This window comes from Emydura macquarii, unplaced genomic scaffold (assembly GCF_026122565.2).
Source record: "Emydura macquarii macquarii isolate MOO-44397 ecotype Brisbane River unplaced genomic scaffold, CSIRO-AGI_Emac_v2 contig_1253, whole genome shotgun sequence".
In the NCBI taxonomy this organism is placed as follows: Eukaryota; Metazoa; Chordata; order Testudines; family Chelidae; genus Emydura; species Emydura macquarii.
The window spans coordinates 93,842,019-93,860,012 of NW_027131390.1; the positions used below are offsets into that span (position 1 = coordinate 93,842,019).

At 38.3% G+C, this 17,994-nt stretch overlaps 1 protein-coding gene across 1 annotated transcript in view; it reads right to left on the reverse strand.

Annotated features, from left to right (window-relative positions):
* THSD7B (thrombospondin type 1 domain containing 7B) overlaps nt 1-17,994 on the reverse strand; it is a 461,283-nt gene that overhangs the window by 188,494 nt on the left and 254,795 nt on the right. The window contains exons 11-14 of the mRNA XM_067549515.1: nt 13,788-14,022; nt 10,789-10,904; nt 3,549-3,681; nt 2,366-2,469 (exon numbers count right to left, since the gene is read on the reverse strand). Of these exons, the coding sequence (XP_067405616.1) occupies nt 2,366-2,469; nt 3,549-3,681; nt 10,789-10,904; nt 13,788-14,022 (588 nt within the window). The remainder of the gene's footprint in view (nt 1-2,365; nt 2,470-3,548; nt 3,682-10,788; nt 10,905-13,787; nt 14,023-17,994) is intronic.

A 17,994-nucleotide genomic window follows, 5' to 3' on the forward strand; every position in this document is an offset into this window, starting at 1 on the left:
TTCAGAAACCTCCTGTGGAAGGTCATGTGGTCAAAACCTCTTGGTCAGCTATATTTTCAGTTTTCAACGTGAGTTTAAATAACACTACTTTTCTTCCATTTGCAGTCCACACACACTAGCAATTCTCTTTTCTTTCCTTTGTTCCCAGATTATGCAACAAATGCAGTTCATCTTTAAATTACAGAATTCTAATCCTATAAAAGACTAAATTGTTATGTCAAGTTCTCTGTAAGCTTAAGATACCCAAAGAATAAGGTTTTTCCCAATAAAAATAATATTTAGTAAAAGATTATATTGGATTTCTCAGCAGACTCAGAACAGTCAAATCTCTTAGCCAATATGCTGGAATCATTCCAGATTTTCGCACTCTTACCCCCAATAATGCAAGTCTTCTTAAATCATTTGCTCATATAATTGGATCTTTATAATGTCCAAGTTCTTAATCATCAAGAGCCAGAGTCTGACACTCTCTCTGCCACGTTGACCAGTACTTTACATCTCAAATAGTCACACTGAAAATCTAGCCCCACGTAAACTACTGATAATCAAAATAATGTAAACATATAGAAGGGTGAGATTTTATCAGTAAATGTCAGTAAAAGTTGATTTCATCGTACACTCACAAACGGAGATTAAAAATGTCCATCAATAATCATCCAAATTTATAGATATGCAAAGAAAGAAAAATGGTGCGAGAGAACTTAAGAGTTTCTTTTAAGGATATTTACTTTGTACATTTTGACAAATGATGTTGACAATGTGTTTTAACAGTTATAAAGCTTTAACTTTTTTAATCTCAACATATATAGTCATGTAATAGATACAAATAGAAATAAACACTTTAAAATATACATGGATATTTTCCATCAAAATTATTAAAAAAATTAAAATTGATGGAAAATATCAAATATTTTCTGACAAGCCTAGATATAGGAGTGTGTTCTCCTTCTGGCTTTTGTCACCCCCCAGAAGACTGTTTTGAGGTGTACCTCTTTTCACAGCACATCCACTTTATCTTTAAGTGGCAAAAAGGTTACCTTAAAAATTTCACTACCACCTTCTCTGAGTGTTGAGCATACTGCCCTTCTGGTACCCCAGACTCACTAGCATGGCATCTGAACACTGATTTCCCACAAGGTAGCACAATTATGCTGTAGGCCCAGCATATAAGCATTTTATTTTGAAACCTGATAGCTCCAACCACTTTGTTTCCAAACTGGCATGTGTAAAAAAGTTGAGATCCTACCTACTTCTACTTTCCACTACACACATTTGAGCAAATGAGAAATGGTTGGTGTTAGCGCAAGACTTAGCACAATACAAAATAGCCAGCAAATTCTGTTTATTTCTGCCCTAAACCACAAAGGTTAAAAACATTAGATATCTACCTGGTCCTGGAAAGCCTCACATGTAGCAAATTGCATGCGCAACCAAGTGTTGGACTAGGAAGCAGAGAGCCCATGGAGGGAGTATCTACAGCTTCCCGAGTACCATGGAGTCCAGATCTTTAGCTGCTATTGCAACAAGAGTGCCAGGGTAAGGAAGAAAGGGCGCTGAAGATGAAGCAAATTGCACCACTTACATAAAATGACACACAGAGAGGGAACAATGGGCTGAAACTTCATCTCCCCCTTTGGACCATTTAGTAGTGGCTGTGGTGCAACTCCTTGGCCACATACCCCAGATATGCTCTGAGGATTCCATTCATCTGCTCCAGGCCTTCTGAATACAGAGCAAAACTCTTTCATGTGGACATTTTTCTTGCCCAGAATTTCATCCTACAGTATTTTAAACTCAGCATCCCTAACAAGCCCCATCGTGTTAAATCAGTGTGCCATGAACAACCTGTTTCTGGAAAGTTCTCATGTATCCGACGAAGTGGGTTTCTGCCCACGAAAGCTTATGCCCAAATAAATTTGTTAGTCTTTAACTGCCACAGAACTCTCGATGTTTCTGGAAAAGCTCCCAAGCCCAGATAATGCTTCCTTGAAAAGTTGTAGTACATATAATACATACATACATTTTCTGAATGGTGTTACACACCTATTTCCTTTGTTGAATTCAGAAGCCTGTACTGTTTCAAAATCTGTCTCTGTTACGTGACCAAGAGAAGTTACTATTTTATCAGTTCAGTCTCCTTCAGAATCTTGAAGCAAAATGCAATGATTTGATAGCTTTTACACTGTCTACTCATCAACATCAGCAAAGCAAAGGACTCTCTATGAAAATAATGTGAATTTTCTATATTAAAATACACTTACTTTTCAAACTATGGAAAGCACATTAAATATACTACAGTCTATCAATAAGAGAGTTCATGTTAATCTTAGATGAAACTTTCTGGTGGAGAAAAACAAAGGCTTACCTCTAGATTGTAAACCGCGGCCACATGCCTCATTTATTCCCAATATGCCTTGTCTCACAGAGTCTGGCACCAGTACACAGGGACCCCATTTATGGGTCTTCCACCTGTGATAATAAATAAAGAGTAAGGGGTGTGTACCGTTATGGTTACTTGGAAGTGAAGACAGTGTTGAAGCAAATTCATATTCCCTGACCCAAAAAGAAAAATCATTTAGCTGGAGTGAAGATCTAGGGTACATATCAGTAATTTAGGGGTTAAAAATTACAAAAATGAGCTTTACAATTTAAATTCAGATTTTAAGTTTAAACTCATAATAAATCCACACGAGCACTCAATCTTCCTTTCTTTCTTATTTTCCTATTTACAGCCTTAGTGCCTGATTCAAAGTCTCCTGAAATCAATGGGAATCTTATAATTGACTTCAGTAACTTCTCCTGCAAACCCTTACTCATGAGGTTAATATTTTGCAGAATCTGTCTTCTGTGTTATGATGTATGTTATTTGAGAATGCAAGGGAGTATCTGCCCATATATTTTACAGTACTTAGAAACATGTATGCATGATATCCACTGACTGTAGTGTGCAGCTTTGTCACTTCATGCATTTTTATTCTTTTCAGGTACATATTGTAATGTTGTGATCTGGGACTCAGAAGTTTGTACACAAAGATATAATGACTCTCTATTTACTAATACTTGTATAACAGATGGTCATAAAATTTTACTGAAGAGTGGTGAATAGTTTCCTTCATTGTGCTATTTGTCTACTCAGAAAAGAAAAAATACATATTATTCAGTGTGCTGTGTGCGTCTGCAGATAAGGTGGAGTATCTGCAATAACCATACAATTATCAATAAGGTAGATTAGCGATTGTGGTCCCAGATTAGATTAAATTGATATTTAAAATACATTCAGGGTTTGTTTGTTTTCTCATGGCATCTTCACACATTTTAAAAACCTAAAGTTGTTGTTTTAGGATGGTATTTACACTGACGCTCATTTGGGTGAAACCATACATTAGTTCTATATTTTTTGCTTATACAGAGCTAATTTTTATATGGTGTTTTATAGTGTTTTGTGATGAAAAATTATAAAATAAATTGTACATGATTCAAATATAAAATGGATTTCTGGAGAACTAGAAACCTAATAGCAGAGATTCTTAGCTGATTATTTACAGAACCTGTAAACTGGACAAAGAGGAATATCTTCACATTCTCTTTCTTCATACAAGGTGTCTGGGCAGTCCTGTCCCCCATTGGCAGCGTTCTGAATGATAATTCTATAACGGAACTGTTTAATTGCTGTAGCATTGTCTGTAAGAAAAAAAATGCAGCAAATATTTGTTTACCAGGCATAGTCAGCATCATCAGTTAGTGCATTAGCTACCTGGGTTAAAATCCTGCCTGAGGTTACAACTAATAATATATCGAAGGCTTGATCTTGCAAAGCAGCAAGGGGTACCACTGTACAAAGATGCCATTATCTGCTTTAGAGTATCAACACATCAAAAGAACAGCACCCGGAATGCTTATGGCTCAATGCTCTAAGTGATGAATCACAAGCTAGGGCACTGGGAGAGTGGGCTCTGTTACAGACCATCAAATCAAACAAGAGAACAGGATAAGTAGCTCCTTAAACATCTATTTATAATGTAGAGAAACAAAAATTGTGTTATCCTGGGGGACTTCAATCATCATAAGCCAGAAGTCTCCAGCTGCCACTAGTAAAACATCCTCAGAGTTTCTAAAAATTATAGATAACTTTTTAACATAAAAATTATTGCAACTAACTAGTGGTGATTCTACATCAGCCCTCATTCTAATGCAAGGTCATACTATCTAGGAACAAAGGATGAACATCAAATTTAAAAGATTGGAGGCAGCATCCTGGAAGGCTCTGAAAAGGACTTAGGGAAATGGTAGTTAACCAACTGAACAAGAGTTCCAGTGCAATGCTTTAGCTAAGAGGACAAATAGGATCCTTAGCATAAGGAGGGGGATATCAAGTAGGAGTATTCCACGTATTCTACTGCGTTCCATTCTAGTGTCAACACTCAAAAAAGGATGTTGAAAAACTGGAAAGGGGTCAGAAAAGAGCTTCAAGAATGATTCAAGGTCTAAAAAACATGCCTTATAATGAGATAATTTAGAAAGCTCTATGTAGTAAGTTTGTACAAGGAAAGGTTAAGAGGTAACTTGATTATGGTGTTCAAGTCCCTACAAGTGAAAGAGATTTCTGATAGCAGACAATTCTTTAGTCCTGCAGAAAAAGGCACAACAGATCCAACTGTTGGAAGCTGAAGCTAGACAAATTCAGAGTAGAAACAAGGCACAACTTTTTTTAAATAGAAAGGGTAATTAACCATTGGAACAACTTGCATGGGATGTGGTAGATTTTTCATCAATGGAAGTTTTTAGATCAAGAGTGTGGATGTCTTTTAAAAAAGGTATATTATAGCTCAGTGATTCTTAGACAAAGGTATGCATACCCCTGTCGGCGTATGCAGGAATCTTCCAGGGGCTGTGTCAACTCATCTATGTAGTTGCCTAGTTTTACAACAGGCTACATGAAAAGCAATACGAAGTCAGCACAAACTAAAATTTCATACAGATAATGACTTGCTTATACTGCTGTATATACTATATCATTGTTTCCCAACCTACGGTTATGATTTATTTTATAATTATACAGTAAAAATGACAAAGTAAGCAATTTTTCATAATAGTGTGCTGTGATACTTTTGTATTTGATGGCTGATTTTGTAAGCAAGTGGTTTAAGTGAAGTGAAACTTGGGATATGCAAGACAAATCAGACTCCTGAAAGGGGTACAGTAGTCTGGAAAGGTTGAGAATCACAGCTATAGCTTAAATAAAAGTTATGTGCTTGATGGAGAAATCAATGGACTAAGTTCTACAGCCTGTGTTAAGCAGAAGATCAGACTAGATGATCATAATGGACCTTTCTGGCTTTAAAATCTATCAGTCTATGAATAAGCACTTAAATACACAAGGTAAAGATCACGATAGTCCCCATTGAAGTCAATGGGATTACTCACAAATTTAAAGAGGTGCTTCAATGGATCAGGGCAAGAGTGATCAGCATCCTGTAGGATCAAACCCTTCCTGATCTATAATTTGTATATGTCAGCAAAAATCAGCATAGAGATTAACCCAATTACACAAGTGGTTTTTTCTGTGGCAAAGTTTTCCAGGTCAGGACTGAGGTACATTACATTGGGAGGAAAGTTCATAACGAACCTGGCTCTTAGGAGGCATGAGTCTCTCAGCTCCTATTAAAGATGCCCTCTGCTCCTTACCGGATCAAATCCATAAGACTTGGTTCAAGCCCGTGCTACTGAACCATCACTCTCAAGAACACATTCTATCAACTTTATAAAAATGTATTTTATATTTTAAAAACTCTTTGTAATTGTGTCTGCTTCATTAAAGGTAATGACACACTTAACGCTCTGATGACAAATACCACGTTTGACTATAGAAGCCTATTTGCTTTAATGAGTTGCACACTATTTATACAAAACACTTTTCCCACTTGGAAAATGTATAGTACAATGCTTTGTGGAAAAGCATTAAATGTATCATATCAGTGAACCCTTTCCCGAGTACAATGAATGCTGCCCTCAACAGAGCACACAGTCAGTTGAAGTGCCTTATGCAGACGCTAACACACTAAATATTCCTTTAAGGCCAAATCCTGAATTCTTTACTCAAACTCCCACTGGAGAAGATAAGAGTTTTGTCTCTGCAACGATTGAGGAAGGATGTGGGCCTGCTATAATTAAAATTAAAAACAAGAAAAAAGAATACATATAATCAAATGGGATTTAACTTCAGAAGTTACTTCATTACTCAGATTTGTTTATCATCATGCAGCAGCACCTGCGTTATCACAGTGTACATAACTCACACACAAAAATCTACATTAAAAAACATTACGGTTGCAAGATGTTAGGGAAGGCCACAATTAAGGTTGCCTGTGAAACCTTAATTCAGCCCTCCTGTGCATATGCATTATGATGCAATCTTTCATTGTATGATCACAAGCTACTTTTCCCACAGGAACCCGGCTTCATTCAATGCACAGGTGGACCAGCTCTGGGTCAGAAATCAGGATTGCGTAGTAAAGTTTTCTTTTTGTGTGATTTCCTATACTTTTTAAAAAAGCAAACTGAAAAAAACTGATATTCCATCATGAGGCATCATACCAACACCCACATGGTTCATCAACAAGGTTGGACCTCTGCACAGGAGGAAATGGAGTAACTGATAGTAGTAGTAGGTTATGATCCTCTACATGGACCAGTACTAGAAGGGGACAAGGCATACACTTTACCAGTGGGTTTCAAAGAGATTTGCTGACAGAAAAAGAGACTTGGGAATCTTGGGTTCAGTTCCACACTCTGGACAGGATGTTCTCTAGTGGGCACAGACTCTTCCGTCCATTCCTCCTAAACTGTCCACGTCTCTCTCAACCTATTCCATCCCTGTATCTTCCCCAACCCCAGCTCCTTATCCCAGCCCTATTCTCCTTGCCTACCTAGTCCTAGTCTTCTCCTTTGGGCTTGGTGTCCAAGTCCCAATCTCCCGCTCCACTCCCAACCTCTCCCCCTCCCCACATGCAGTCCTAGTCTCCTTCCCCAGCCAATCCCAGGTCCCTCTTTCTGCCTCCTCACTAACTGCCTCTCCCACCACTCCACTGATTCCCAGTCTTAGGTCTCTCTTTCTGGGATCCTCATCCAGTCTGAATTTATTCCTTCCCCTCAGCTCCTTGCCCCAGTCTCCCTCCCTCATGGCTCCTTTGTCAGTTTTTTGCCTAGCCAGTCCCTCATACCCCAGCTTCTAGAAAGCTCCGTTTCCCTTCCCTCTTTCCCGGGTATCCTACACTCTTTTCTAGTCCCAGTCTCCTTGTCCAGCCAGTCCCAGTCTCCCCACACAGTTCCTGATCTAACTGTATTGATCCCTTCCCAAGCCAAATAGCTACCCGTCCTGTCTCCACCCCCCATTTCCCTAACCAGCTCCCAGTCCCAGTCTCCTTGCCCAACTACTTCCAGTCTCCCCCCAACACCAGCCCCACCTATAATAGTACAACTGCAGAACAAAAAACTAGGCATAGCATCCAAGAAAAAAATATTCTGCCAGGGTCCAAGCTTTGTTCCATTTGGTTTCAAATCTGATGTAAATCACTGTTGAAATAAATGTGATAAGTTACTACCTAACCTTTCACGAACACTTGTCTAGGTGATCAAACTACAATGAACTTGCCAGTCTTTACTCCAGGAAGCCACAGACTGGAACAGCAGGGGCACTCCAGACTTTAATGCTTTGACACAGCTGTAAAGGGGAGTTTGTCTATGCCCTGCACATTCAATGCCAGGCTCTAGTGTTTGATATCTGTCTTTTAACTTTCACAAGCAATAAAATTCACCAACTTAAAAGCACATGAAATAATCTTACCATCTTTTCATATTAAAATTACTATTACAGCAGAGAAAAGCATCTTCACTATATTAGCCATCTGTAATATAATTCAGGATGCGTATCATCATCTTTAGCATCAAATATTCCTACTCATTCCTAGCTTTACATCATATTGATTCACACAGACATGGTCAGAGTACCCAACACACTTCGGAATGATCTCTTTTCAAGAGAGAGAGACAAAATAATGTAAGGTTCAAAGTACAGTAGATAGATCCTCTGCCACCCACTGCAATATTTTTTTAGGAATGTGACCTTCCCCTTCTAATCTCCCCCCTTTTAGACCCATCTTGACAGATCATTAAAGCACATCATCTGTGATAAAAGTAGCCATTTCCCATGTGCAAACACCATTCATTTTTGTAGGTTATGGAGTAACACTGGAGGCTGCACATTCTGCAACCTTCATTTTATTCCTTTTTGGTTATAATTTTTACTTTCATCCTCAGAGACCAATTACACCAATTATAAGAGACAAGGGTGAACAGAAGTCACCTTGGAGTATTTGAAATGGCAGGGAATCAATAAATTTACTTGCAACAAACTTTGTATTCTTGACTCATTACTGGTATGTGATTCAATTGCAATTCTTTTTTTAATTATCTTGTCCATGCGTCTGTGGTTGCCATAAATGCTATCTGCATTTCTGAAGTGTGTGATAATGCTTTGCCAAGAGCTACCTGGTGTGTGATGACATTAAATATAGGGAAAATACCAGTTTTTTAATGTTAGATAGAAAAGTTGGATGCAGTTTTACAAAATAAACCACAAAAAACTTAACTGGTGAAACTGAATTTTGCAAGTACAGATTTGCCTAATCTCTGATCTTGTGCTGGTACACATTTCATTTTAAATCTGTCATGCAATGCTAGCCCTTGTTTGATCTGTAGCTTAGTCATTTGCTAATTGTATATTGTTTTCATTAAATAAAACTCTTCTACAGAAAACAAAAGCAAAAAACACCACCATAATGGCTTCCAAACTTCAGATCATGTTGGTTTTAACTGCACACCGCAAATGAAAATTTTTATAATGCAGCCATATCAATAACAAATCTGCAAGCAACAAACTCCCACAACAGAGAAGTTTTAATTTAGAATTATATTAAAATGATAACACCAGCAAGTAAATTAAATAATTAATTTATTCTCATTGTTAGTGTAGAGGATTACTTAATAAGCAAAGTAATTTATAAGGTAATTTATTCTACTTCTTTATATGCAGTTCATTTAAAGTCTAAAATTAAACTGTTAATTAAAACAGAATTCTCTGTTTTAAAAAGCAACTACTTTACCTATAAAATCTAACAGGGACTGGGCCATGGAGTCCACTGACAATCTCCGAAGGTAAGGAAGCTGACAGCAAAAATGGAAGTATTTTTGTAACAACAAGCACTTTCATCCAGACAATTACAAAAATACTGCATTGGTCATAAAAACTGACAACAGATCCCAGAAAACACAGGAGACTAAAGACCTACTGTAACAACGCTTATCTGCTAAATGAAAGTGATAAATGGTGCTTTAAAAACAGCAAAGCTGGGCAGCTATTTATGCAAGCCAGGTGTGCCTCTGAAAGTTTGACCTGGAGTCAGATAAATGTGGTCTAACATAGTGTATTCATAGATATCAGGACAATAAGGACTTTTGAATTTGTAAGCATAAGAATGTTACAAGTTTCAAATAAAGACCACTGACATTTCAAATTTCTTTACTAGCAGGCCACCAGTCTGCTACAGGTCTACCAACACTACCCCCTCGTGAAGCCACTAACCCCCAGAGCTGCCACTGCTGGGGGCAGCCAGAACTGCAGCCAGGATCTGCTAGTGAGATCACAAGCATCACCTGTCGCCTGGCCTCCTCAGCTGGGCTCCCCTCACCACTCTGCCACAGCCAGACCCTTGTGGGAGCAAGGATTCATGAGCTGCACTGCTAAGTGTGGTAGAGTCTCCGGGGTTTCATCTTGCAGCTTTCGATGAGGCTCTTCTGTCCCCCCACCCTCTCTGTAGGGCTGTCGCCTAACCAGACACAGTAGCTGTATTCCAGACCCGAAAGCATACCCTAATCAGGAGCTGTGGCCGTACACATCACAGCTTCATGTATCCAAATCACCCAGTGGAGCCCACTGCATATCACAGAGCCCAATGGGTATAATCAGTGAGAGTTTTCCTTGGGTAAAGAATGCAGAATTGGGCTCACAGCAGATAGACATGGAAATAATTATTTGAATATAAATATAGAGGGAGATTTTCTGAAGCACCTTCACATGGGCTTGAGCTCCTAAATCCCTTAGGCTCTTTTTGAAAATCTCCCTCTTAAATAGACATAATGCTATTTAGTGGAAGAGTTGAGGGAAGATCTGAAACTTTTAGGTAAGCACGGTGTCAGGTTTAGAAGGGTAGCCTAACAACCCGTTTGAAAGTCTGCACTCCAGATCCCATCTCTAAAGCTGTGAAGCGATGCTGGCCAGGCCAGGTTGAAAACCTGAGGAATATAACACAGCTTTGTTTTAACTAGGGTTTTGATTAAACAGGGCGCACCTAAAGTTAGAATAAAATATAAACTCCACTAAATTATTTTCTAATAATGAAGTCATTTAAAAACATTAACAAGTTGTTTAAACAACACATTTATTATTATAGAAAGGCTTCTGATCCCTTGACCATTCTGTAGTTTAATAATACATTAGGATTTTTTTTAAAGTTACAATTATTTATGTGACCATTTATCTGATTCTGCATAAAATTTGGAGACAAGACATACCCATTTGCTTTCTCTTGGACTCATCTATTCAAGATAATACATGCTGTAAATTATACAAAGGCCTGTGAAACTTTATTTGGTTTGAAAACAATTGCCTCTGGCGGTTGAGGTTAACATGTTTGCTAAAAATCTTATTTAGTCTTATTTGTAGGAGCTTACCATGTTGGCATGTCGTAGGGCAGCGTGTCCACTCAGTGAAAGGGGTAACAACACAATCTTTTTTACACGGGAGCAGACATGGACGCACTGTTTCAGGTCGGAGGGAATCTGGACACCTATGAATACAATTGTAAATACAACACATGAGAGTCCCTAAAATAAAAAAAAATATTCAAGAATATGATCCGCTAAGCAACAAAAGGATTCACATGTTTGAACTCCATAATGCATAGCCAACAAGTACTGCAATTCACATCTTCCAGGTTTACCATCTAGCTTGTTTCTAAGCTCATTTCTGTTCATGCTAGGCCTGATTCCACACCCAGCTGTTGCTGGCTCCCAGAAGAGCACTTGGGGTTTGTGCGCAGCTAGTGTAACTTACAACTGGCCTTCAGGCTACTCTAAATTGTGCGTAGGATTTGTCCCAGAGTTCACCAACCCTGGTTTTAGGAAAGTATGAAGGTAATTTAAAGCCTCTTTTTCAGTGCCCCTCCTGATCTGAACTGAGTATCTTCAGGCACAACCCACGATCTGGGCCTATATCTTTATGTGAATTTGTGTCTATATTTTTCTCAATACACTAGAGTAAAAAAGACCTTTGTGATCTTGTATTCAATTTCAGACTACTAATTTTAAAATTAAATACATATTCTAATGAAAAAAATCAGATACAAGCAGCTCCATGTTTTAATCATGGAAGGAAGGGGAAAGGAGCATTTTTCTGTGATCAGGAACATCACTTGTTCTAAGTGGAAGAGTAAAAACAGAATTAGCCTTTCATAATCTTTATTAATTTCCAAGTAGACAGATTGCCTGAGAAATACCCATTACCTACATGAACACATCCAACTAATAATTAAATATCTATCTATTACTGTATACTAAATGATAGCAGAAACAAAAATAAATCTTAAAATCATAATTCAGCTAACTGAACTATTGACACATTTTTGTAATGCTTAAAAGTATCAAACAAGATTTTTAAAAAAGATACGATGAAATGCATCGAGTCAATAACCAATAATAGTCAAGAGGGAAGAAAGATAAAAAGCATTGCACACTGATAATTCTTTCATTACTTCTAGACACATAAGCCACTGAGATCCATTTTTATTCAGTGTTTTTTTTTAATACCCCATTTTTCAGTGGCCTTCAATTTCATAAGCTTGTGTGTTATGTTTCAACTTCCATTTCTTCAAATAATGAGGGGGGGGGAGAGAAGCATGAGGTAAAAAACTCAGTGTGCTAACGCATAAAGATTATTTATTTGGCTAAATTAATCCTGTTCCTGAATTCACATTGCTAGTTTACTATCGCTATAGAAGCTTTAAGTTAGGCATTAACTTGTTAGGTCAGTTTTAATAAACAATTACATACTGTGAAATAAAATAGAAACTAACCATTATTCTGTTATATTACTATCATTATGGTCTCAAAACACACTATTTTACTGCCGTGAGTTCCAACCCTTTAAAGACCTCCCATCTAGGCGAAGAGTCCAGACATATAGAGCTCATTGCAGGATAAGGCTCAAAGGCAACACACTTAACGAAGAACTATTGCTTTCCTCTCTGGAAACACCAGGCTACTCTAATCTCCTATCACCTCTTTGATATTTTACTATCCTTTTTGGAGCTCCACTAGTTTTTTCTTTTCTTCTGAAATATTGGAAGTCCTTTCTTTAATTAAGAAACTGCTTTTTTAGAGACTTCACAGAGGTGTGGTTTTGCTTCTTTTATTCTGTGGAGGCGGGTGGGGGGAAGAGGGTTGCCATTGTAAAACCCATTGAAGAGCACAATAAAGAGAAACAAAATCATCACTGTAAATTCCCCTTAGTGGCTCAATGGCTTCCACATTTTGTGATATGATCCATTCCATTACGCTTCACAATTATAACATTATTGTAACTATACAATTACATTTGAACAAAATATTTCCATTGAAGCCTTAAAATGCAGTACTGAATTCTGAAGATCCCAGTACAAGCAATAATTTTCCATTTCTCTCATACTACAATCCAAGTCTTTTCTCTATTAAAACTCCTCTTTCCTTATCCGCCAGTCTTAGTTCCATCCTCCCATTCTACCCAAGTGTTTACTTTCTCATTTCAGTTCCGTTTCTACTTAGCTAGTACGCAGAGGATGGGGAGAAAATTATTTTACATGTTGCGTGGCACTACAAAGGTATAACTTGATGATAAACTTACAGTGTATTAAGGGCATCAGACAGTTTCTTCTTTGCTCAATTAATCTCATTAACCTCAAGATTTTAATTAACTTTACTGAAGTGACCACAGTCTGCCCATATTTAGCAGGATTGTTTTGAGATATACAATAAGATATACAATTAAAACGAGGCTGTAAGTAATAAGCAATGGCTTGATTTTTTTGTATTGGGAAAAGTATCTGCGCATCTCATTTCCTAGACTAGTAAAACAAAGCAGAAACTTTACACAGTGCTAAATAAATGGTTTACTGTACTTACTGAAATAATAATACAAATCAACTGATGTATTTGTATATGTATATCAAATGATGTATATTACACATACAGCCCAGCCTCTTTAAAGTGCAAACATGTGAACTGTTTCTTCTTTTATTAACAGGATTTTGTTAAAAATATGTTGATAAATGTTATGTTCAGTTCCAGGTTGCATTTTCATCACAATTTCCTTGCAGCAAAAACATTTGCAAAAAGTGAGAACAAGAATTATACAAGATTAGCCATGGCAAAATTTTTCAGCCATTGAAAAAAATCTGTATTGTGACCCACCTACTGCTACATTTACAAATAAAACTGGTTTAGCTATACATTTTTGTTACATAATAGAATCCTTTCTCAGCAGCTGGAAAATTAAGCTAGCAATAAAAATATTTTCATAGCTGCAGTTTTCCCAAAACACACTTGAACATTAGATTTTTTAATGTACTGTAACTACAAATAATCACTCCAGCAAAGCAGTCAAAGCTGAATCTTCAAGAACCTCTTTCTCTTAATACCTTTTATTTGTAACCTGGCCAAAAATATTCTTCACACAAAACACTTTCCTTGTTCGTATGCCCACTCCACAAGTAGCTTCTCCATTCCAGCTAATGGTAGCATTGAGGGCAGTAACCAAAGTGTCTTCAGAGCAAGGACCCCATGGAGACGTTTCCCAATAGAACTGTGTGCAAATATGATCATTACAGAAGCGATACTCCTGTAGGGCCTGATTGTGTGGACAGGCTTTCCCACCTGAAAGTTGTGAAAAGAATAATAATATTTGTACTTGTAAATCAAGCAATCAAGAGAACATTGTGGCTTGTGGAAATGGTAAATTGTTTTATGTCAAAGGAAGAAAGATTTTGACCTTTGTAACTATAGTAACAGTCTTCCAAAATACTGTTTCCCCACTAAGTGAGCCTTGCACAAAATTGTATTCAGAAACAATAGAAACAGACATGTACAAAATACATTTATAATTTCCCATGCTGATATTACTATTCATGGGCTAATTGGTTCCATTTAAAATGCCATCACCATCCACCAAATATGCAGCTGGTTTTCAAACAACTTTATTTAAATATTACCTTTATAGTATGTTCACTGTGACAGATATGGCAATTTCCTTCCATATGCTTGGGAGACTGTGACCAAATACACCCCTCTGTTCATACCCCACACTACTGTAGTAACATTTGCACAAGATATGTCTTGTGAGATATCATTTAAAAACTCATAACTTGCTGATTAATAATATCATGGCAAAATGCACATAGCAATATTATATGTAAAGCTACTAACATAAGCTGAAATCATGATGAAAATATATTTCCCAGGTAAGTCTGGGGAGTGGCTAAACCAATTCCTCAGAGACAAAGGGAAAGCTGCTGCCTCAGCCAGGTGTCAACAAGGCTGATGGGCCATTACCTGCTAAGTGGCCATTCTAAAGGAAGGAGGCAGGGACAAAAGAAATCTACATTTGAGCAAAGAAACAGCATGGAGTTTCCTTTCTTCACTAAACTATCTGTTGCTTTGTCCCCAGATGGAAATGCTTCTCAAAGAGGGGAGGGAGGACACTATAAAACAAAAGGGCAGACACCCCACAACACCCCTCTATGTCTCCCTGCCCACTTCATTCTCTGCACTTGAGAAGACAAAAGGAAACAGTTGTTGGACTTTGGAGCAGAGGTCCTGACCTGAGAGTTTGGTCAATAATCTGTCGAAGCATGTGGTGAGAAAGTTTGTTTGCAACTAAGGTAGTTTAAGTCAATACTAGTAAATGTTTTATCTTTATTTTTCTTGTAATCATTTCTGACTTTTAAACATCACTGCTTATACTCACTTAAAATCTCTCTTTACAGTTAATAAACATGTTGTTACTGTTTTATCTAATCCAGTGTGTTTCAGTATCTGGGTACTCTTCTTGAAATAATAAACTGGAATATTACTCCCTTAAAGGAATAATATATTTGTACCATCCAGGAGAGAGCTGGGCAGTACGGGACATACATTTCTGGAGGAAGATCCAGTAATTGTGGATAGTTCGCTGAAAACATCTGCTCAAAGGGGCAGTCCAAAAAATTAGCAGAATGTTAAGAACCAGTAGAAAAGGAATAGATAAGACAATAAGATCATAATTCCACTATAGAAATTTATGGTACGTCCACACCTTTAATACTGTGTGCAGTTCTGGTTGCCCCAATTCAAACAAGATATATTGGAAATGGAAATAGTACAGAGATGGGCAATAAAAACGATTAGGGATATGGAATAGTTTCCACATGAGGAGACATTAAAAAGATTGGAACTCTTCAGCTTGGAAAAGAGACAACTAAGGAGAGATGTGATACAGGTCTATGAAATCACGAATAGTGTGGAGAAAGTAAATAAGGAAGTGTTATTTACCCCTTCCCATAACACAAAAAACAGGGGTCACCCAATGAAATTAATGGGCAGCAGGTTTAAAACAAACAAAAGGAAGTACTTCTTCACACAATGCCCAGTCAACTTGTGGAACTCACTGCCATGGCATATTGTGAAGGCCAAAACTACAATGGGGCTCAAGAAAGAACTAGATAACTTCATGGAGGATCGGTCCATCTGTGGCTATTAGCCAAAGTGTCAGGGATGCAACCCCATGCTCTGGGTGTCCCTAAGCTTCTGACTGCCAGATGCTGGAACTGGACAACAGGGGATGGATTACTCAGTAATAGCCCTATTCCAGCGGTTCTCAACTGGTGGTACGCGGAAGAAGGCTGGGTGGCACGCGAGTCGTACCGCGCCGCTGAATCCGCCGCAGCCGGAAGGGCTCTCCCACCCACCCTCGCAAAAGTCTGCCTCCGAAAAGGGGAAATGGCAAAAGGGTTTCGGCGGAGGGCAGTGTTCCCACCATGGAGCCCGCCGCGAAACCGCGCCGCAGCCGCGAAACCGCGCCGCCGCCGCCGCAAGTCCCCCTCCCCTTTTTTTTCCCCCGAGTGGTACTCGGGTCAGGTAAAGGCAGGTCAAGTGGTACTTGACCTCACTGTACCTGCCCCGAGTGGTACTCGGGGGAAAAAAAGGTTGAGGACCGCTGCCCTATTCTATTCATCTCTGAAACATCTGGCATTGGCCACTGTCGGAAGACAGGATACTGGGCTAGAAAGACAATTGGTCTGACCCAGTGTGGCCATTCTTATGTTCTTAATTTTCCTGTCAACTTAGCACTGCCTACACCAGTGGTCAGGTTAATTTAACTGTGTTGCTCAGGTGTGTGGATAATTATACTGACCTAATTTCCTAATGTAGACCAGGCCCCAGACACAAAAGTGAGTGAGGTTATCAAATCACATTATTCCCCCTCTCTTCCTTTCCTCCAATGAATGGAGAGGTGTTAATGGGCCATTTCACCTTGAATGGTCCCTTAAAATGCGTGTTAACTACTTATTCTAAACAATCTGTTCCACCTTATATTTAGTTGAGACACTCTGGGTATGTCTACACAGCAAAGAAAAACCTACGGCTGGCCTGTGCCAGTCGACTCAGGCTCATGGGGCTCAGGTTACAAGACTGTTTCATTGCTGCATGGACTTACAGGCTTGGGCTGACACCTGAGCTCTAGGACCCTGCAGGGAGGGTCACAGAGCTCCAGCACAAGCCTGGAAGTCTACACAGCAGTGAAAGAGCCTTGCAGCCCAAGTTGGCTGACATGGGCCAGCCGGGGGGTTTTTCTTTGCTGTGTGGACATACCTTTTGAGTACATTTCCCAGACATGAAGGAGAGCTCTGTGTAAGCTTGAAAGCTTGTCTCTCTCACCTACAGATGTTGATCCAATAAGATATTACCTCAACCACCTTGTCTCTCTGAAGTCTCTTTATTGTCCTTTTTCTCCTGATAGAAAGCAGTATTTATCTTGTCCTGGTATTTTACAGTAGGCTGTTTTATTCATTGTTCAGAACGTTCAGAAAGTCTTGTGTGGCTTTTGATTGTTATTCATGTTTTATTTCCTTTTGAGAAATTCAAAAGTCTTCAGTTCAAAGCATTTCACTTCTATTTTAGGTTTTCAGACTATATATTTTTGAGATTATAGAGTCTGTGTAATCACACGTTTTTTATTTTGCTTTTGAAATTCCACATCAATCTTATATGCATTTCAGAACATATTGCTACCTTCTAGGAAAATATGCAGCTTACTTTATTCTTTATTTTAATTATTATTACCTTTTAGGGGATTTTTTGGGTTTTCTTTTAACAACAGTTACCAATCTGTCTATACTTATATAGCAGTTTTCATCCCAACATTCTTTGCAAACTTTAATAGGGCTATTTATGTGAATAAAGATGACTCACATAAGTAAGGGTTTGCAAGATCAGGCCCTTAAACTGATACACAAAAACAACCCGTGGTTTTAATGATGGCTTCCAAATGGTGTTTAACAGAGTTTATTCATTATTTGTGGGTAAAGTATGGTTATCATCGGGTTAGTTGCACACATTGCTGACAATAACGGTTATTTTTTATTACACATTGTGACATGCTGTACCCCATTTACACTCTTATAGTGTGATTTGTGTATCATTCATGTTCTCCCTTACAGTGGAATGCTCATGACATACTGAACATTATTGTTCTGGTAGCATGTTTCCTGCAATGTTGTACATATGTACAGATATGAAACTCTACTGTGTCATATCTCCAAATGTGTGTCTCACGTGGCTTCAATAAGAACACAAAGCTGGGTTTCTACA